The following is a 22,115-nucleotide window of genomic DNA, read 5'->3' as shown; positions in this document are numbered from 1 at the left end:
TTTAGGTTTTACGCGTTATTTGCTATGATTTGGTAGGTTATTTTTGGGGGTCTGGAAACACTCAAAAACTTTTCCCATTAAATTAAGGATAACTGCTTCTTTGCTTTATGCCATTTCGGCTTACTAAAAGTTTCAGAGGAATGCTCTACTTTCGGATGGGGGGGGCTGTACAGGCAAATGTTCGTATTAGCACTTATTATTTTAAAAAATCAGTGATCAGTAAGCGTTACACGTTATCGGAAAGTCGCTGTACCAAGTCCAAATCACTATATAAACTATACAGTGCGTATAAAATGCACATACACTACAGAATTTTCCGAATACTGTATATATTTTCGGAAAGACATTATATATGAATATATGACACTGCCTTTAATTAAACAGATTGTTTCTTAAGAACAGGGACTATGTCTTATTTTCGTATGTATTTCGAAAGAACGTTCAAGTACCGAGTGGCCAGAAGTAAGAAGGCGAGCCCTCTATTCTGAGGGCACAAAACCCCAAAATCACATCCCTTTTCGGGTGTGGCTAGAACTCTACCACTCAGAGGCCTCAGCATTCCAACTTGCCCAAGGTCTATCTCTGCAGCTACCTTTCCTTTTCTTGGCCAGTGTTGCTTCCACAGGTAAAGGCCCAACCCAGCGCTCTTCGTTCTCCTCATCGTTCTCTTGGGCCACCGCCACTTGCAGCTCTCTTCCGCTGAGTTCCGTTTTTTCCGGTTCCTCGGGGTCCCGGCGCCGTCTTCTTTTCAGCTGTAAATCACCACCACCTTCCTCCGCCATGTTGTCCGAGTTGTCAGAATACGCGCGACACTCGCAGTTCCGTTACCAACCTCAAAGCGGCGGCGCAGCCTTTTCGTAAGCGGCCCAGCGAGCTTCGGGATTGGCTGGAGCAGCAGCAGCAGATCCAATCAGGAAGCAGCGCGCGCACAAGCTCTGGGCCTGGCAACGCTGACCCTCCACGGCTGAGGAGACCTGGAGTCGGTGGCTCTGTCACGGTAAGAGATGGGCGGGGAAGAGTACGGTAACTGTTGAAACCTGCAGCTTGGGGCAGGCAGCTCACAGTATATGGGATTACGGCCCCGAAGCTTGGTCCCTTACTGCCGGGGAACTGGATACCCAATGTTCACGAAGCCTTGAATCCTGGTGTTGTCAGGCTCCCGCGTTAACTCGAACTCCAGAACCCCGCGGGTTTGTAGAAAAGGACTGAGGGGTGGGGAATTGAAGGGGCTGGCTAACTTGCGGGCCTGCAGTCATGTGCTTCTAAATATTCCTTCTCTCCCGAGCTCTTTTATTGTCGTACCCTCACTGAAGAAGGTGGCGGGTACTTGTTACTGCTTCCAGAGAGAAAACCAGGCAGCTCAAAGGTTAACCTATCATAGGCCACGAAAGGGCCTTTCACCCTTCCTTATTCATCCTGGTCTGGGCTTTCGTCTCTTAGTGGTCTTAAGAACTTCACGGCTCTCTCCCTTTAAATAGACTTATTTTTTAGAGCAGTTTTAGGCTTAAAGACAAATTGTACAGAAAGTACAGAGTTCCCACATACCTCTCTCCCCCCCGCGCACTATTTCTTCTGTTATTAATATCTTGCATTCCTGTGGTACATTTGTTATAATTGATGAAATAATATTGATAACATTATTATTAACTAAGGAGTCCCTGGGTGGTGCAAATGGTTAACATGCTAGACTTCTAACCTAAAGGTTGGAGGTTTGAGTCCACCCAGAGTTACCTCTGAAGAAAGGTCTAGCGATCTACTTCTGAAAAATCAGCCTTTGAAAATTCTATGAAGCATGGTTCTACTCTGACACGCATGGGGTCGCTATAAGTCGGAATTGACTCAACAGCAACTAGTTGGCTTGGCTGGTTATAATTAAAATCTGTTGTTTACATTACAGGTCATTCTTTGTGTTGTACAGTCTGGATTTTGACAAATGCTTAATGTCACGTGTCCACTATTACAGTGTCATAGGGAATAGTTTCCCTGTGCTAAAAATGCACGGTGCTCCATCTGTTCACCCCTCTTCCCTTCCCTCTGAACCCCTGGCCACCAGTGATCTTTTTACAGTCTCTATGTAGTTTTGCCTTTGGTGGCGCAGGGGTTAAGAGCCATGGCAAGATACAGTTGCTTACCAAAAGGCTGGCAGTTCAATCCACCAGTCGCTTCTTGGAAACCGTATGGGGCACTTCTACTCTGTCGTACCGGGTGGCTGTAAGTCGGAATTGACTCGACGGCAACTATTTTTTTTTTTTCTTTTAAATACAGGTTTGCTTTTCCAGAGTGTAATATAGTTGGCATCCTACCATATATAGCTTTTTCAGACTGGAGGACATGGAGGAACCTTAAATGCATATTACTAAGTGAAAAAAAAAAAAACGTTAAAAAGAGATTTATCTGGTTTGAAATGCACACCCACAAGGCTTTAGAGTATGCTTTTGAAACCAGTGTTTTAGGGAGATTATTTTGACAATTGTATTCAATGAGTAAAAAAGAAGAGTCCAAACCACATGTCTTATAAAGGACTTATATCAAAAAAACTCAACAATAAGAAAACAACAATCCATTTACAAAATGGGCAAAAGATCAGAACAGACACTTACCAAAGATGACAAACATATGAAAATATGTCCAACGTCATGTCATTACTAGTTGTTGTCAGTGTGGTTCTGACTCATGGTGACTCCATGTATGTCATAGTAGAACTGTGCTCCATAGGGTTTTCAGTGACTCATTTTTTGAAAGTAGATCGCAGGACTTCTTCAGAGGCACCTCTGGGTGGACTCTAATTTCCAACCTTTTGGTTAGCATCTGAGCAGATTAACTGTTTGCATCACCCAAGGACTCTTCATATGTCACTATGGAATTAGAAAGTAAAACAACAGTGAGATATCACTGCACACCTATTAGAATAGCTAAAATATAAAACACTGATAATACCACATGCTGGTGAGGATTTGGAGCAACAGAAACATTCTTATTGCTGGGAATGCACTTTGGAAGACAGTCTGGAAGTTTCTGACAAAGCTAAACATGATTGAGCAATCGCACTCCTAGGTATTTACCCAAATATGTTAAAAAAAGGTACGTCTACCAAAAAAAACTGCATAGGACTGTTTAGAGCAGCTTTATTCATAATTGGAAATCCCGGTGGCATAGTGGTTAAGAGCTACAGCTGCTAACCAAAAGGCTGACAGTTCTAATCCACCAGCCACTCCTTGGAAACCCTATGGAGCAGTTCTACTCTGTCCTGTAGGGTTGCTTTGACTCAGAATGGACTTGGTGGGTTTTTTTTTTAATTCGTAATTGCCAAAATTTGGAAGCAAACAAGATGTACTTCAATAGGTGAATGGATAAACTGGTACATCCATTCAATGGAGTTATTCAGCAGTAAAAAGAAATGTGCTATCAAGCGCTTTCAGTCTGTGTTCTACAATTTACCACTTCATAGGGTTTTTGGGTAGCATGTCTAACTACCTGAAATCATATGTATTTAGTTGTCTGTTTTTTTGTTTTGTTTGTTGTAGGGGAGAACGTAAGCATCTTGAAGATGAAATTTTTTCATATACACTGTTACAGCTACAGTGTCTGACAAATAGCAGACATTAAGGACATTTGTTGAATAAATAAATACAGCGTAATGGGTACTTTCTATTACTTTATTTCATGTTTATTAATCTTTTCCCAATTAAGAGTATGAGTTTCTCTAAGTTGGTATTAGATCTTTAAATATTATATGGCATAAAAAAAAAATATGGTGATATTCTTATCCTTCAGCAAATGATTGGTTGGGAATTGGAGTACCAACTGGGGACTTAAAGAGGATGACTTGTTCTTCAAGATAAACAGGCTTAAGAATGTGGGAAAGGGACCAAATTAAACTAGTAAACATTTTTATTTATTTGTATTCTAGTGTTACCTTGAATCCTGCTAGTTTGTTGAATCTCTTTATATGTGTGTGCATGCACATGTGTGTATGTACACATATACATACACACATACTCAGTTTCACATTTTTGCATACTGATAATATATTTTAGTGCTCAGTAGTCTACAGAGTGGGGAAAAATCAATTTGTGCTTAATTTTTGAGAATATTTACAAAAGAAACATTTAACTTATTAAGATACTCTAAAATTTGTAATGAGTGATTATGGATTTGTGAACTTAAACTATATTTTATGAGTACAGTAGAGGGGCCCTAATAATGGTGCAGTGGGTAAGCACTTGGCTGCTAACTGAAAGGTCAGTGGTTTGAACCCAACAGCTGCTCCACAGGAGAAAGATGTGGCAGTCTGCTTCCTTAAAGATTTACAGCCTTGGAAGCCCTGTGGGGCAGTTCTACTCTGTCCTGCAGGGCTGCTATGAGTTGGAATTGACTTGACGGCAGTGGGTTTGTGTGTTTTTTTTTTTTTTTTTTTTACGTTTGGTTTATGGGTATAGCAGGAAAGATATTTTATAGCTGAAACATTTTTATGAATATGATATAAGCTATTTAACCAATCTTCTACTAGTTGACATTGAGAATGTTAATAGTAAAATTAACAGCTAACACTATTATAACTCTTTATATGCTAGGTACAGGTCTAAGAGCTTTACATATATTAACTCATTTAATTATCTTAACAACCCTGTGGAATAAGTAATATTGTTATCTTCATTTTCCAAAAACCAGTTGCTGACAATTCAATTTCAACTCATGGTGACCCCATGTATTGCAGAGTAAAACTGTACTCCATAGGGTTTTCAAGGCTATGACCTTTTTGGAAGCAATTCTCCAGGCCTGTCTTCTGAGGTGGCTCTAGGTGGGTTTGAACTGCCAACCTTTTGGGTAAGAGTCAGGTACTTAACCTTTGTGTCAGGGACTCCATTCTCATTTTACAGATAAGGAAACTGAGACTCAAAAGGGTTAGTGACTTACCCAAGGTCCCACAACTTGTAAGTAATGAAAACCTGTTGCCGTTGAGTAAATTCGAACTCATAGTGACCAAATAGACCCTATAAAACAGAGTAGAACTGCCCCATAGGGCTTCCAAGGCTGTAATCTTTATGGAAGCAGATTGCCACATCTTTCTCCCATTAGCAGCTAGAGGGTTCGAACTGCCAACTTTTTGATTGGCAGCTGAACACGTAACCACTGCACCATCAGGGATCCTTGTAAGTAATGAAGCCAGACTTAAACCTAGACAGTCTGGTTGCAAAGTTCATATTCTTAAAATTTCTTATAGATAATGCTGCAGTAAGCATACATGTACACATTTATGCAAATATTTCTATCTGTAGCATAATTCCTAGCAGTAGAATTTCTGGGTCAAAAGAGATGCATTTAAAATTTTGGTAGATGTTGCTTATTATCTTACAAAGAGATTGATTCTCCAACAGTGCGTGCCTCTTGTTCCATAGCTTGTCGGTATTGTTTATTATCAAAAGTTTCATTATTGCCAATTTGAGAGAAAAGTAACTCTCACTAATTTTTATTTCCATAAATAATAGTGAGTTTGGGAATGTATTTTTTCTGTATTTAAATGTGTATATGTTCTATATTTATTTGTAATTTATTTTTTAAATTCCTTGTTTGTATCCTTTACCCATTTTCTGTTGGGTCCTTATAAATACCACCAGGGTTTATGTCAACTAGGGCTAGGAAGTGTTTGGGGCAGTTTTGAATGTTTTTAAAGCAGACAGCCTCTAAGTGGCTAAAAATCTGCTTATTTGAGCTATTTTTAAAACAGTTGGATTTGAACAAATTTGAGCTTGGTGCCAATGGGCTTTTTTGATCTAATGGGCCTCAGCTTGCTATGAAGATGTAAATAATTTGGGGCCGATATATAGAGGCCATCTTTAGCTCATTTATATAATAGGCAGCAGCCATATTGTATTAGGGCCCACCCTACTTCAATACGACCTCTTATTTCCAGATAAGATCACATTCACAGGTACTGGAGGTTAGGACTTCAACATATCTTTTTGGGGGACACAATTCAACCCATGACACCTTTGCGTTAAAGTGAATGACTATTCTATTACAATGGATGAACTGTATATACACTTATCTTAAGGCAAGATAAGTGTGCATGCGGTGCACTTGTGTACTAGATCCCATTCTTCCTTCTTCACTTCCTCTTCTGTATCAGTAATATTTCTTTCTCTTACTGTATCGTATAAAAATGTCTTTTTGCACATTTTAAACAAATCCCTCTCTTGACCCCACATTTCTTTCCAGCTACTGCCTTATTTCTCTCTTTTCCTTTGTAGAAAAAATTCCTGAAAAAATTTTATATACTGGATAGTTCCAATTTCTTGCCTTCTGTTCTTTCTTTAACCCACTCCAGTCAGGCTTTAACTCCCACTCTTCTACTGAAACTACTCCTGTAAAACTTAACAAAGCCCTGTGTATTTAGTTCAATGAAATTAATGTGACAAATTATCCCAAAACTTGGTGGTGTAAAGCAATCATTCAGTGTGCTCATGGATTTTGTTATTCAGGAATTCAAACAGGGCATAGCAGGAACAGCTGGTCTGTGCTCCACAGTGTCTGGAACCTTGACTAGAAGAATCAAAGCCTGGAAGCAGAGTCATCAGAAAACCTGTTTTTGCGCGTGACTGGCAGTTAATGCTAGGTTTTGTCGGAGAACCTCATCTCCTTTCCATATGGGCTTCTCTATGTGGTGTCTTCATTTTGGGCTAGCTTGAGCTTCCTCATAGCATGGTGGCTGGGTTGAGAAAGAGCCAGATGTAAGCTCCATTGCCTTTATGGCTTAGCCTAGGAAGTTGTGTGGCATCACTTCTTTCATTGCATTCTGTTCATAAAGCAGTCACAGAATCACACCCAGGTTCAAGGAAAGTGTAAATAGACTCTGACTTTATAGGGAGTGACAACTTGAATATTGCTGTGACTATTTTTGGAAGCTACAGTCTGTCCCATCCACATTGCTAAAGTTAATTTTTTGTTTACATCTTACTTGACATATTTCTAGTATTTGATACAGTTGGTCCTTTCTTCTCCCTTGAAAGCTTTGTTATCTTGGATTTTAATATACCATCCTTTTGATTTTCCCCTCGCCTCACGCGGGGCTTCTTCTCAATTTATTTAGCTGGTTCTTCCTTATCTCCTTAACTTCGCTAGATCTGGAACTCTTCTCTTTTCTATCCGTACACTTTTCTTTTTCTAATCTCACCCAGCCTCAGGGCTTTAAATATTATCTTTATGGTAATGACTCTCAAATATATACCTATAGCCTGAAATTGTCCCCTGAACTCCAAACATGTATATTCAATTGCCTAATCAATGAGCTCTACTCATTGCCATTGAGTTTATTCCAACTCATAGTGAACCCTAGAGGACAGAGTAGAACTAGAACTGCCCCATAGGTTTTCCAAGGCTGTAAATCTTTATGGAAGCATACTGCCACATCCTTCTCCAGCAGAGCAGCTGGTGAGTTTGAACTGCTGACCTCTTGGTTAGCAGCCCAGTGCTTAACCAATACGCCTCCAGGGCTCTTAGCTGCACTAAGAGACACCTCAAATGTAGCATGTCTTAAACTGAATTCTTAAGGAGCCTGGTGGCACAGTGGTTAAGCACTTGGCTGCTAACTGCAAGGCTGGCAGTTAGAACCCGCCAGCCTATCCATGGGAGAAGGATGTGGCAGTCTGCTTCCATCTCTTTCCACAGATGTAGTCGATTTGATTCCTTTGCATTCCATCCAGCAAAGTCCATGTGCATAGTCGCCATTAATATTGTTGAAAAAAAGGTATTTCCAATGAGTAAACTAGGAGAGAATAAGTTTTTATTGTGTTATGCCACTCAGTTTATTGTGTTAAGCCACTAAGGGGCCAACTGTAAAACAGGCCATCATTTACCAACATGCAAGGTCTATTTGAAGCTGAAGAAAATTAAAACAAGTCTATGATAGCCAAAGTATGACCTTGAGTATGTCCTGCCTGAATTTAGAGAACCATCTCAAGAGTAGATTTGACATATTGAACACTAATGACCAAAAACCAGACAAGTTGTGGGATGACATAAGTGACATCATATATCAAGAAAGCAAAAGGTCATTAGGGAAAATAAACAAACAAACAAAAAAAGGAGCAAATTGGGTGGCAGAATAGACTCTGAAACTTGCTCTTGAATGTAGAGTAGCTAAAGCGAACGAAAGAAATGAAGTAAAAGAGCTGAACAGATTTCAAAGGGCAGCTCAAGAAGACAAAGTAGTGTATTATAATGAAATGTGCAAAGTCCTGGAGTTAGAAAACCAAAAGAGAAGAACATAGTCAACATTTCTCAAGCTGAAAGAACTGAAGAAAAAATTCAAGGCTTAAGTTGCAATATTGAAGGATTCTATGGGCAAATTATTGAATGCTGCAGGAAGCATCAAAGGGAATGGAAGGAATACACAGAGCCACTATACCAAAAAGAATTGGTCAATGTTCCAACCATTTCAGTAGGTAGCATATGATCAGGAACTGATGGTACTGAAGAAAGAAATCCAAGCTGTACTGAAGGAACTGGCAAAAAACAAGGCTCCAGGAATTGATGAAATACCAATTAAGATGTTTCAACAAATAGATCCAAGTACTGGAAGTGCTTACTCTTCTATGCCAAGAAATTTGGAAGACAGCTACCTGGCCAACTGACTGGAAGAGATCCATATTTATGCCTATTCCCAAGAAAAATGATCTAACTGAATGTGGAAATTATTGAACAATATTATTAATATCACATGCAAGTGAAATTTTGTTGAAGATCATTCAGAAGTGGCTGCAGCAGTATATTGAACAGGAAACTGCCAAGAAGTCAAGCAGAATTCAGAAGAGGACATGGAACCAGGGATATCATTGCTGATGTTAGATGTATCCTGGCTAAAAGCAGAGAATACCAGAAAGATGTTCACCTGTGTTTTATTGACAGTGCAAAGGCAATCAACTGTGTGGATCATAACGAATTATGGATAACATTGTGAAGAATGGGAGTTCCAGAACATTTAATTGTGCTCATGTGGAACCTGTACATAAACCAAGAGGCAGTTGTTAGAACAAAACAAGGGTATACTGCATGGTTTAAATAAAAAAGGGTGTGTGTTAGGGTTTCCCTTTCACCATACTTATTCAGTCTGTATATTGAGCAAATAATCCAAGAATGTGGATGCTCTGAAGAAGCACATGACACCAGGATTGGAGGAAGACTCATTAACAACCTACGATATGCAAATAAAACACCCTTGCTTGCTGAAAGTAAAGAGGACTTAAAAGCACTTACTGGTGAAGCTCAAAGACTACAGCCTTGAGTATGAATTACACCTCAACACAAAAAAATCCTCACAACTGGACCAATAAGCAACATCATAATAAACAGAAAATATTGAAGTTCTCAAGGGCTTCATTTTACTTGAATCCACAATCAATGCTCATGGAAGCAGCCATCAAGAAATCAAATGATGTATTGCATTGGGCAGATCTGCTGCAAAAGACCTCTTTAAAGTTTTAAAAAGCAAAGATGTCACCTCAAGGACTAAAGTTTACCTGACCCAAGTCATGATATTTTCAGCCACCTCATATGCACACCAAAGCTGGACAATGAATAGACAAGACTGAAGAAGAATTGATGCCTTGAATTACGGTGTTGGTGAAGAATATTACATATTGAATACCATGGACTTCCAGAGAATCAACAAATACGTCTTGGAAGAAGTACAGCTGGAATGCTCCTTAGAAGCCAGGATGGTGAGACTTCATCTCACGTACTTTGGACGTGTTATGAAGAGGGACCAGACCCTGGAGGACATCATGCTTGGTAAAGCAGAGGGTCAGGGAAAAAGAAGACCCTCAATGAGATGGATTAACACAGTGCCTGCAACAACGGGCTCAAACATAACAATGATTGTGAGAGTGGTGAAGGACCAGACAATGTTTTGTTCTGTGGTACCTAGGGTTGCTATGAGTCGGAACTGACTAGACAGCACTTAACAACAAAAATAGCAACATAGCTCTAGAGGCTAGAAGTCCAAAATCAAGAAGTCATCAAGGTTGGCTCCTTCTAGAGGCTCTAAGGGAATAATTTGTTCCGTGCCTCTCTCCTAGGTTCTGGTGGTTGCTTGCAGTCCTTGGCATTCCATGTCTTGCATCTGCATCGTTCCAGTCTCTGCCTCCGTTTTCACATGGTGTTCTCCCTGTGTATTTGTGTTTCTGTTTTCTTATAAGAATACCAGTCATTGGATTAAGCTCAGTATGACCTCATCTTAATTATATCTGCAAACATTCTATTTCTAATTAGGTTGCATTCTGAAGTTCCAAGTGAATGTGAATCTGTGGGGGACACTATTCAGCCTTGTATACTTGAATCGTTTCAATAGCTTTCTAACTGGTTTCCCTACTTCTACCCTAATTCCATGTAACTAACCAAGTTATACTGCTAAAACAATTTGAATCATACCATTCCTCTGCTCAAAACTCTAATAGCTTATCATGTCGCTTAGAATAAAAGCTCAAGTCCTTGAACTGGCCTGCAGAGCCCATATAATCTCACCCCTGTTGTCTCTCTGACCTCATCTCCTACCACTCTCTGCCTTACTTTGCTCTAGTCACACTGATGTCTTTACTACTCTAGGAACACAACAATCATACTTGTGCCTCAAGATCTTTGCACTTGCAGTTCCTTCTGCCAGGAGCCTCTTCCATTAAACATTCCATGGCTTACTTCCTTACATCTTTCATGTCTTTGCTCAGTTGTCAACTTCTCAGTGACCTCATATGACCACCTCATTTAAAGTTATATTGTCCTTGCTCTAGCATTCCCTGTGTTTCTTGTCAGTGCTGTGCTTTTGTCCATAGCACTTAGAAACCATTTGCTATACGAAAGCGTATATATGTATTTTTTTCATTTTCTTTTTGGTTTATTTTCTGTCTTTCTTAACTAGAATGTAAGCCCCAGAGTAGGGTTTTTATTCTTATTAATGTCTTATTTATTTGTTTGTTTTTGGCCTATTTTGTTCTCTGCTATATCCCTACATCCTAGATGGGTATCTGGCAGGTAATAGGTGTTGAACAAATATTGTTGAATGAATAAATATTCTTCTTTTGGTTTTTCTTGTCATAAGGCTAAGAAAATCAGAAAGCGCATGTCAATGAATCAGCAAGATCTAGATCCAGTTAATACCACAGACGTGGACCAGGTTACAGATGCTGAAAAAAAACTTATTAAAGAATGTGAAGAAATATGGAAGGATATGGAAGAAGTAAGTATCAGGAGATAAAAAGTGATTTAAATCAATTTCAATACATGTTAGATATAGGAAAGAATAATTTTGCTGACATCTGAGAGCAATTATATGATAAATATTTATTAGTCTTTGGACCTATAGTAGATGAGGGATAGACAAAAAAAATTATTACAGATCCTACCGTCAAGGAACTTATCATCTTACAGAGGCAATAGCCACTATAATATGTTACCATACAATGGTACTTAGGAGGACTATCAAATCTAGACCAATGAGGTCAAGGACAGCTTTCTAAAAAAGGTAATAACTGAATTCATTTCTAAAGGATGGGTAGGAGTTAGCCTGTGAAGGTGGGGGAGATACACAAAGCAGAAAGAACAAAATGTGTGAAGGTTGAGAGAGCTTGGAGAATTATAAGTAGAATATTATGGCTAATGTAAATTTGGAGAAGGATGACTTGTGAGGTGAGACTGGAGAGGTAATCAAGGGCAAGAACATGAAGAGTTTTGCTGAATGTATACTATGGAGAGCCATTAAAGGATTATAAGCATGGAAAACGTGATTAGATAGGCAGTTTGTGAAGATTAATCTGGTAACTTTGAAGAAAGTGGAATGCAGAAGAGTTAGACTGAAAGTGCAAAGAACATTTAGGAAGCTCTAGTAGTAGCTCTCTAGAGCTTCCTAAATATTCTTTCTAGTTTTAGTAGCAGTCCTGAGGAGCCCTGGTGGCACAGGGCTGCTTACTGAGAGGACTGTGGTTCAAACCCGCCAGCCACTCAGTGGGAGAAAGATGTGGAAGTCTGTTTCTGTAAAGATTACAGCCTTGGAAACCCTGTGGGGCAGATCTACTCTGTGGCATAGGGTCATTTTGAGTTGGAATATACTTGACAGCAACAGTTTGGTTTTAGTACCCTAGTAAGAAATAATGAAGGTCATTTGCAAGTAGGGGGAAGAATGATTTCAAGAGATACTAAGGAGATGGTCAGATTTGAGGTTAATTGGATATAAAATGGGAGGGAATTATTACGGATAGTTTCAAGTTCCTAGTTTGGGCCATTGGGTGGTTGGTAGGATTATTCCCTAAAATAGAGAATATGGAAATAGGAAGAACACATAGTTAGGACTTTGAATGAAGCCATGAATTAATTTAGAAAATACTAAGTTTAAAGTATATATACAGTTTCTGAGTTAGTGAGATAGAATCACTTGATATACTACAAAATGTTACTAAAAATTTATTCTACTTAAAATAGCATAATGTATGATGTAGTCTACAGACATTTTTAGCATCCTGTTCTTTTGCTATGAGTTGGAATTGACTCTCCAGCAACATGTTTTTTATTCTTTGCAGTGAAGTTTCACTTTAGAGTGGATTAGTGCTTTATTTTTTTTTTTTTACTCTTTTTGAAAATAGTTTTAACATAAGTCCTTGCTACCCTGTATCATTAATGTATTTTCAAGATGGTTTATATAATCCCTTTTTTTGCTTTTGGTATTTTTTCACTATAGACATTGGATTTAAAAACAAAATTTTCTTGTAGAAAAATACTGCAATAAGCACAAATAAAATTTAAATTATCCATATTTTTACCTTTCAGATATAATCACTACCAGCAGTTTTGGATTTTTTAATGGCACAGAAACAATGTCTCTTAAAGGCTTTATTTTCTCATGATCTTAACTGTCTTATTACCTATTATTTTTGTAATGTGGTACTTTCCCACCTTCTTATTTTCTTGCCTCCTATTTTTCTACTGTCTAGCTTCGAATTCACCCTAGCTATTAGTTTTTGTTCTTTTTATTTATTTATTCTCACTTTATTCTGTATAGGGTTTTGTACTCCTCCCATCCCCCTTCTTTTTTTTTAACGTGTTCGCCTTGGGACCTGTTTGTCTGCCTTCCTGATCCTTGTGATTAGAAAGTGAGGGATTTAAGCAAAATCTTCTCTTACATCAGAGAACTCTGGTGGTGTGGTGGTTAAGTGTTTGGCTGCTAACTGAAAGGTCGGTGGTTTGAACCCACCAGCCAGTCTGTGGGAGAAAGATGTGGCAGTCTGCTTTCATAAAGATTTACAGCCTTGGGACAGTTCTACTCTGTCCTATAGGGTTTCTGTGAGTCGGAATTGACTCAATGGCCATGGGTTTTCATTACACTTACTGGTATAAAAGGGGAAGGGAATTGTTTGTGGCTTATGGTGTATGACATGTTTTTCTTTACTTTTTTAAATCGAGTGCCAGAATAAATTATCACTCGTTGGAACGGAGACACTTACCAATTCAAATGCTCAGGTATGAATCATTTTTTTTTTCTTCCTGAAAATAAGTAAGTGAAATTCATTGTGTTTTGGAAAAGAAGTATATCTGTCTGTATTTTTTCTAAGTATAATTGCTTTTTTAGTACCTGTAATCATGAAGCCCTGGTGGCACAGTGGTTAAGAGCTTGACTGCTAACCAAAAGGTCCGCAGTTCGTATCCACCAGGTGCTCTTTGGAAACCCTATGGGGCAGTTCTGCTCTGTTCTGTAGGATCATTATGAGTTGGAATTGACTCGATGGCAACAGGTTTTTTTTTTATGTTTGCTTTATCATTCAAAAAATTCCCTATTCCTTCTGATTTAAGAGTAACAAGAGGTATTTTAAAGACTTTTTTGAAAAAGTTAGTATAAATAAATAATTTTTAAAATTTATATTTTAACAGCTATATACATTTAACAGTAGAGTGAGCTGCTGGTTGGCTGCTATTATGATACCTTGTTAAAAATTAGAACAAGGACTGTCCTACTTTTTGTTAGTTACAGTAGCTACAGATATTACTGTGTAGAATCTTAACTGATTTTATCCTAGGTTTAAAAAAAAGGATTAGTATATGCAGTATAATAATCAGAGCACTATGGAATTGGTTTAGGAATAGACAAATCAATCAGTGAAACAGATTAAAATTTAAAATATGGCAAAGATGATAGTTAAAAATCTATGGGAAAATAATGAATTATTTAATAAATGATAATGACACAACTTGATATCCATCTGGAAGAAAATAAAATTGGACCTCTGTCTTTCATGTTACAGTGGTACAATATAAATTCCAGATGGGTTACCAGAAAATCTTGTAAAAAAGCCAGGAGACTATCTGTATGATACAGGGATACGGGAAAACTTTTTGTCTAATAGTAGAAATCTAGGCATTATGAAAGTTAGATATATTTGACCATATGAAAATTTTAAAGCATTAAATGATAAAAATTCCAAGAACAAAGTCAATGCACAAATGATACCAATGAGGGTTCCCCAAAACTGATGGATGTTGTTGTTAAGTACCATTGAGTCAGTTCTGATTCATAGGGACCCTATGTACAACAGAACGAAACTCTGCCCGGTCCTGTGCCATACGCATGAATGTTGTTATGGCTGAGCCCGTTGTTGCAGCCACTGTGTCAATTCATCTCATTGAGGGTCTTCCTCTTTTTTCCTGACCCTGTACTTTACCAAGCATGATGTCCTCCGGAGTCTGATCCCTACTGGTAACATGTCCAAAGTATGTGAGACAAAGTCTCGCCATCCTTGCTTCTAAGGAGCATTCTGGCTGTACTTGTCCCAAGACAGATTTGTTTGTTCTTTTGGCAGTCCATGGTATATTCAGTATTCTTTGCCAACACCATAATTCAAAGGTGTCAATTCTTTGGCTTTCCTTATTCAGTGCCTAGCTTTCAGGAGTCAACTTAAAGACACTCCTGCTATCCAAATTTGGTGTCTTTTGAACACGAAAAGTAATAATGGCTTTCATTGGTGATAACGATATGACAAAAAAAATCCAATCCACAAGATAGCTACTAAAGCTAGTAAACAAATTCAGCAAAGTTACGGGCTACAAGATCAACATGCAAAATTCACCAGCGGTGAACAAGGGAATTAAGAAAAACATTTCATTTGCAATACATCTAAAATAATAAAATACCTAGGAATAAATTTAACCAAGAAGGCAAAAGACTTATATACTGAAAACTACAAAACATTGCTGAAAGAAATTAAAGATCTAAGTAAATGGAAAGACAAGTGTTTATGGATTAGAAGACTTAATATTGTTAAGATGTCAATACTACCCAAAGTAATCTACAGATTCGAAGAAGTTCCTATCAAAATACCAATAGCATTTTTTTCTTTTTTGCAGAAATGGAAAAGCTAATCCTCAAATTCATAGGAAATTGCAAAGGGACCTAAATAGCAAAAACTATTTTGAAAAAGAACAAAATAAGAGGACTTACACAGGATGCACTTAATTTCCCCAACAACAAGTTGTCATAACATGCATGAAATGTTTTCTACCAGGGAAGCTCATTTGATACTTTCTGATTGAGGTTTTTTTGGGTGCTGATCATATAGGCATCTTCTTCCTAGCAGGTACCAAAATACCAGACTCCCAAAAGGAAAGCAGGTGATCAGCATAAACCACATTGTTTCCACAAACAGTTTAGGCACAGTGAGCTACTCTTAGAGTTACGTTGGTTAGAGCCCTCTCGAAATCTAAGCCCCTAGATACCAGTCAAGGGCTAACCTTTCATGCAGGATTTTTTAAGGATAGCAGTCTCAGGCCTACTGCTCTTTTCTGCCTACTTATTAACTTCAAAACTTCAGTATTAAAACTCAAGTCCATTTTCTGATGCACGAAGTAAGATATTTTAAATGAAAAAATGGCAGAATTTCTCCATTTTTTGTGCTTAAATTACTTTAGAAATACTGCTATTTAGTTTTTTAGAAAGAGTTGTTTAATTTTATAGTAAGATCAGAAATAATTTGAATATTTGCCTTAGCTGGACTTTGGCCAGCTAAAAGCTCTGTTTTATAAATACAATACAAGGCTGAACCATATGAAATTCTGTTTTCTTAATAGGTTAAAAAACAAATATTGGTAATTTCATATATTTCAGCCTAATAAGAGCGGAATTCCTCATCATTACATCATAGTTTTGCCCAATTTCAATACTACTTTTTAAAAATTATTTCCTGATAATAATAATGATAAATACCATTTGTAAATCACTTTATAGATCACAAAAATCTTTTTCACATTCTTATTTATCTGTATGCTCCTTAGAAGCAAGGATGGTGAAACTGCATCTTATATACTTACATACTTTGGACATGTTGTCAGGTGGGATCAGTCCCTGGAGAAGGACATCGTGCTTGGCAGAGTACACGGTCAGCAGAAAAGAGGAAGACCCTCAACGAGATGGATTGACACAGTGGCTGCAACAATGAGCTCAAGCATAACAACAATTGTAAAGATGGCTCAGGACCAGCCAGTGTTTCGTTCTGTTGTGGATAGGGTCGCTATGAGTTGGAACCGACTCGACGGCACCTAACAACAACAACAATTTATCTGTAAAAATAATACTAAACTGTCTTATGGTATAGATTTTAAATGGTATAGATTATAAATGAATTTGTAAATTTCTTATTGTGTTAAAAAAAAAAGTATAGCAAAACATTTGCCAATTCAGTAATTATTATGTATGCAATTGACATCGATTACATTCATATTGTGCAATCATTGTGCTGCAGTCTGAAATTGATTGAACATGCAATCAAGATGCATTGATAATTACTAGTGATTTTAATGTGAAAGTTGGAAAGAAAGAAGAAGGATCAGTAGTTGGAAAATATGGCTTTGGTGATAGAAACAATGCTGCAGATCAAATGATAGAATTTTGCAAGACCAACAACTTCTTCACTGCGAATACCTTCTTTCACCAACATAAACGGTGACTATACACATGCACTTTACCAGATGGAACACACAGAAATCAAATTGACTACCTCTGTGGTAAGAGATGATGGAAAAGCTCAGTATTATCAGTCAGAACAAGGCCAGGGGTCGACTGAAACGGACCATCAATTGCTCGTATGCAAGTTCAAGCTGAAACTGAAGAAATTCAGAGCAAGTCCACGAGAGCCAAAATATGACCTCGAGTATATCAAGTTGTATCTGAATTTAGAGACCATCTGAAGAATACATTTGACGCATTGAACATTGGTGACTGAAAAGTAGACGAGTTGTGGAATGACATCAAGGACATCAACCATGAAGAAAGCAAGAGGTCACTGAAAAGACAGGAAAGAAAGAAAAGACCAAGATGGATGTCAGAAGAGACTCTGAAACTTGCTCTTGAACGTCGAGCAGCTAAAGCAAAAGGAAAAATTGTTGAAGTAAAAGAACTGATGATTTTATCTATCTGGAGTTTTCTTAAAAAGTTAGAAATAGAACTACCATACAACCCAGAAATCCCGCTCCTTGGAATATACCCTAGAGAAATAAGAGCCTTCACACGAACAGATATATGCACACCCATGTTTATTGCAGCTCTGTTTACAATAGCAAAAAGCTGGAAGCAACCAAGGTGTCCATCAATGGATGAATGGTTAAATAAATTGTGGTATATTCACACAATGGAATACTACACATCGATAAAGAACAGTGATGAATCTGTGAAACATTTCATAACATGGAGGAACATGGAAGGCATTGTGCTGAGTGAAATTAGTCAGAGGCAAAAGGACAACTATTGTATAAGACCACTACTATAAGATCTTGAGAAATAGTATAAACTGAGAAGAACACATACTTTTGTGGTTACGAGGCGGGGGAGGGAGGAAGGGTGGGAGAGGGTTATTTACTGATTAGTTAGTAGATAAGAACTACTTTAGGTGAAGGGAAGGACAATACTCAATACACGGAAGGTCAGCTCAACTGGACTGGACCAAAAGCAAAGAAGTTTCTGGGATAAACTGAATGCTTCAAAGGTCAGCGGAGCAAGGGTGGAGGTTTGGGGACTATGGCTTAAGGGAACTTCTAAGTCAATTGGCAAAATAATACTATTATGAAAACATTCTGCATCCCACTTTGAAATGTGGCATCTGGGGTCTTAAAGGCTAACAAGCGGCCATCTAGATGCATCAATTGGTCTCAACCCACCTGGATCAAAGGAGAATGAAGAACAAGAACACCAAGGTCACACGACAACTATGAACCCAAGAGACACAAAGGGCCCCATGAACCAGAGTCTTACATCATCCTGAGACCAGAAGAACTAGATGGTGCCCGGCCACAACCAATGACTGCCCTGACAGGGAGCACAACAGAGAACCCCTGAGCGAGCAGGAGATCAGTGGGATGCAGACCCCAAATTCTCATAAAAAGACCAGACTTAATGGTCTGACTGTGACTAGAGGAATCCCGGTGGTCATGGTCCCCAAACCTTCTGTTGGCCCAGGACAGGAACCATTCCCAAAGACAACTCATCAGACATGGAAGGGACTGGACAATGGGTTGGAGAGAGATGCTGATGAAGAGTGAGCAACTTGTATCAGGTGGACACTTGAGACTGTGTTGGCATCTCCTGTTTGGAGGGGAGATAGGAGGGTAGAGAGGGTTAGAAACTGGCAAAATTGTCACGAAAGGAGAGACTGGAAGGGCTGACTCCAGAGTAAGTGGGATTATGGAGTAAGGTATATATATGCTTATATGTGACAGACTGACGTGATTTGTAAACGTTCACTTAAAGCTCAATAAAAATTATATATAAAAAAAAGAACTGAAGATTTCAAAGGGCATCTTGAGAAGACAAAGTAAAGTATTATAATGACATGTGCAAAGAGCTGGAAATGGAAAACCAAAAGTAAAGAACACACTCGGTGTTTCTCAAACTGAAAGAACTGAAGAAAAAATTCAAGCTTCGAGTTGCAATAGTGAAGGATTCTATGGGGGAAAATATTAAATGACACAGGAAGCATCAAAAGAAGATAGATGGAATACACAGTCATTATTCTAAAAAGAATTAGTCGATTTCAAGAGGTAGCATATGCTCAGGAACTGATGGTACTGAAGGAAGAAGTCCAAGCTGCTCTGAAGGCATTGGTGAAAAACAAGGCTCCAGGAATCAATGGAATATCAATTGAGATGTTTCAACAAACAGATGCAGCGCTGGACATGCTCACTTGTCTATGCCAAGAAATATGGAAGACAGCTTCCTGGCCAAATGACTGGAAGAGATTCATGTTTATGCCTATTCCCAAGAAAGTTGATCCAACTGAGTGTGGAAATTATAGAGCAATATCATTAATATCACACACAAGCAAAATTTTGCTGAAGATCATTCAAAAATGACTGCGGCAGTATATCGACAGGGAACTGCCAGAAATTCAGGCCAGTTTCAGAAGAGGACATGGAACCAGGGATATCATTGCTGATATCAGATGGATCCTGGTTGAAAGCAGAGAATACCAGAAGAATGTTTACTTGTGTTTTATTGACTATGCAAAGGCATTTGACTGTGTGGGTCATAACAAATTATGGAGAACATTGGCAAGAATGGGAATTCCAGAATGCTTAATTGTGCTCATGAGGAACCTGTACATAGATCAAGAGGCAGTTGTTTGGACAGAACAAGGGGATACTGATTGGTTTACAGTCAGGAAAGGTGTGTGCCAGGGTTGTATTCTTTCACCATACTTATTCAATCTGTATGCTGAGCAAATAATCCAAGAAGCTGGACTGTATGAAGAAGAACAGGGCATCAGGATTGGAGGAAGACTCGTTAACAATCTGTGTTATGCAGATGACACAACCTTGCTTGCTGAAAGTGAAGAGGACTTGAAGCACTTACTAATGAAGATCAAAGACCACAGCCTTCAGTATGGATTCCACCTCAACTTAAAGAAAACAAAAATCCTTACAACTGGACCAATGAGCAACATCATGATAAACAGAGAAAAGACTAAGTTGTCGAGGATTTCATTTTACTTGGATCCACAATCAACAGCCATGGAAGCAGCAGTAAAGAAATCAAAAGACGCATTGCATTGGGTAAATCTGTGTTGAAGAGCAAAGATATCACCTAGAACACTAAGGTGTGCCTGACCCAAGCCACGGTATTTTCAGTCACATTGTATGCATGTGAAAGCTGGACAATGAATAAGGAAGACCGAAGAATAATTGATGCCTCTGAATTGTGGTGTTGGCAAAGAATATTGAATATACCATGGACTGCCAAAAGAACGAACAAATCTGTTTTGGAAGAAGTACAACCAGAATGCTCCTTAGAAGCAGGGGTGGTGAGACTGGGTCTTAACATACTGTGGACATGTCGTCAGGAGGGATCAGTCTCTGAAGAAGGGCATCATGCTTGGCAAAGTACAGGGTCAGCGGAAAAGAGGAAGACCCTCAACGAGGTGGATTGACACAGTGGCTGCAACAATGAGCTGAAGCATAACAACAATTGTAAGGATGGTGCAGGACTGGGCAGCGTTTTGTTCTGTTGTGCATAGGGTCGCTATGAGCTGGAACTGACTCGACGGCACCTGACAACAACAACAAGGATCATTACCACTATCCTTTTCCAAAGTATTCTACCACCATTAACAGAAACTCAGTGCCCACTAAGGAATAAATCCCCTTCCCCTGCGCACATGCCTTATAAAGCCTAATGAGCTTTGGTCTCTATACTTTTGTCTGTTTCATATGGATGGAGTCGTGCAAGATTTTTCATTTTATAACTGACATAGTTCACTCAGCATAATGTTTTCAAGGTTCGTCCATGTTGTAGCATGTATCAGGACTTCATTTCTCTTTATGGTTGAGTAATATTCCATTGTATGTATGCATATTTTGTTTATACATTCATCTGTTGATGGACATTGAGGTTGTTTCCCGTCTTTTGGCTATTGTGAATAGCGCTGGATGTTGCTGTACAAGTTTCTGTTTGCATTCCTGCTTTCACCTCTTTTGGGCATATAGGATTGGGATTGCTGGGTTGTATAATAGTTCTGTGTTTCAATAAAAGCATTTTTATATAATTATATAAAGCTTTCAAAGAGACTTTAGTTAATTTTATGATACAGAATAGGGACTTTGAGTTGCCACGTGTTAAAAATGACACCGTAGGTGCCCTTTTTGTGTAAATAGTGCAGCAATACCCACTGCATTTTTGAAACATGAATTTTTGATATGTCTGGGTACCAAATGTTGTTAGGTGCCATCAGGTCACCTCCGATTCATACCTACCTTATGCGTAACAGAACAAAATGTTGCCTGGTCCTGCACCACCCTTGCAATTGTTATGTTTGAGCCCATTGTTGCAGCCACTGTGTCAATCCATCTCATTGAGGGTCTCCCTCTTTTTTGCTGACCATCACCTTTAGCAAGCATGATGTCCTTCTCTAGTGATTGGCCCCTCCTGATAACATGTCCAAAGTAAGCAAGATGAAGTCTTGCCTTCCTTACTTGTTAGGAGCATTCAGCAAAATTTTTCTACCATATGATATTAATGATATTGGTTGATGATTTTCCCACTCCATTTGGTCTCCGTTCTTTGGAATGGGCATGAATATAGATCTCTTCTAGTTGGTTGGCCAAGTAGCTGTTTTCAATATTCATCTCAAGGCCTGAGTTTTCCCTTCAGTTCTTTAAGAAATGCTGATTGTGTTCTTCCCTTTTGGTTTTCTAACACAATAAGACTCATATAAAGGACAGAGAAATGCTGTGATATTTAATTTTAAGCATGTTGTTGTTGTTATGTTAGGTGCCATCAAGTGAGTTCCAACTCATAGCGACTCCACACACAACAACGAAACACTGCCCAGTACTCCATCATCCTCACAGTTGTTGCTATGCTTGAGCCCATTATTGCAGTCACTGTGTCAGTCCATCTCGTTAAGAGTCTTCCTCTCTTTCACTGACCTTCTACTTTACCAAGCATGATGTCCTTCATATTTTGAGTGCCTTCCAACCTGTGGGGCTCATCTTGCAGTGCTATATCAGACAGTGTTCCACTGCTATTCATAAGGTCTTCACTGCCTAATTCTTTTCAGAAGTAGACCTCTGGGTGGTTCTTCCTAGTCTGTCTTAGT

At 38.7% G+C, this 22,115-nt stretch overlaps 2 protein-coding genes across 5 annotated transcripts in view; one reads left to right on the top strand and one right to left on the bottom strand.

Annotated features, from left to right (window-relative positions):
- PPWD1 (peptidylprolyl isomerase domain and WD repeat containing 1) overlaps positions 1 to 824 on the bottom strand; it is a 29,835-nt gene extending 29,011 nt beyond the window's left edge. The window contains exon 1 of one of the 2 annotated variants that reach the window (XM_003408064.4): positions 593 to 824. In XM_003408064.4, coding sequence (XP_003408112.1) covers positions 593 to 782 — 190 coding nt within the window. In that variant the 5' untranslated portion in view covers positions 783 to 824. The remainder of the gene's footprint in view (positions 1 to 592) is intronic. The other variant, XM_010588172.3, reaches the window with a different exon arrangement.
- Positions 768 to 22,115, top strand: part of CENPK (centromere protein K) — a 52,255-nt gene continuing 30,907 nt past the window's right edge. For all 3 annotated transcript variants that reach the window (XR_010318623.1, XM_064272605.1, XM_003408063.4), the window contains exons 1-3: positions 768 to 997; positions 11,093 to 11,230; positions 13,447 to 13,503. Coding sequence is in view for 2 of the 3 variants with exons in the window: in XM_064272605.1 (XP_064128675.1) it covers positions 11,114 to 11,230; positions 13,447 to 13,503 (174 nt within the window). In the remaining variant the exon portion in view is untranslated. The remainder of the gene's footprint in view (positions 998 to 11,092; positions 11,231 to 13,446; positions 13,504 to 22,115) is intronic.

This window comes from Loxodonta africana, chromosome 2, assembly GCF_030014295.1.
Source record: "Loxodonta africana isolate mLoxAfr1 chromosome 2, mLoxAfr1.hap2, whole genome shotgun sequence".
Classification (NCBI taxonomy): Eukaryota; Metazoa; Chordata; class Mammalia; order Proboscidea; family Elephantidae; genus Loxodonta; species Loxodonta africana.
This window is presented reverse-complemented; position numbering and strand designations above follow the sequence as displayed.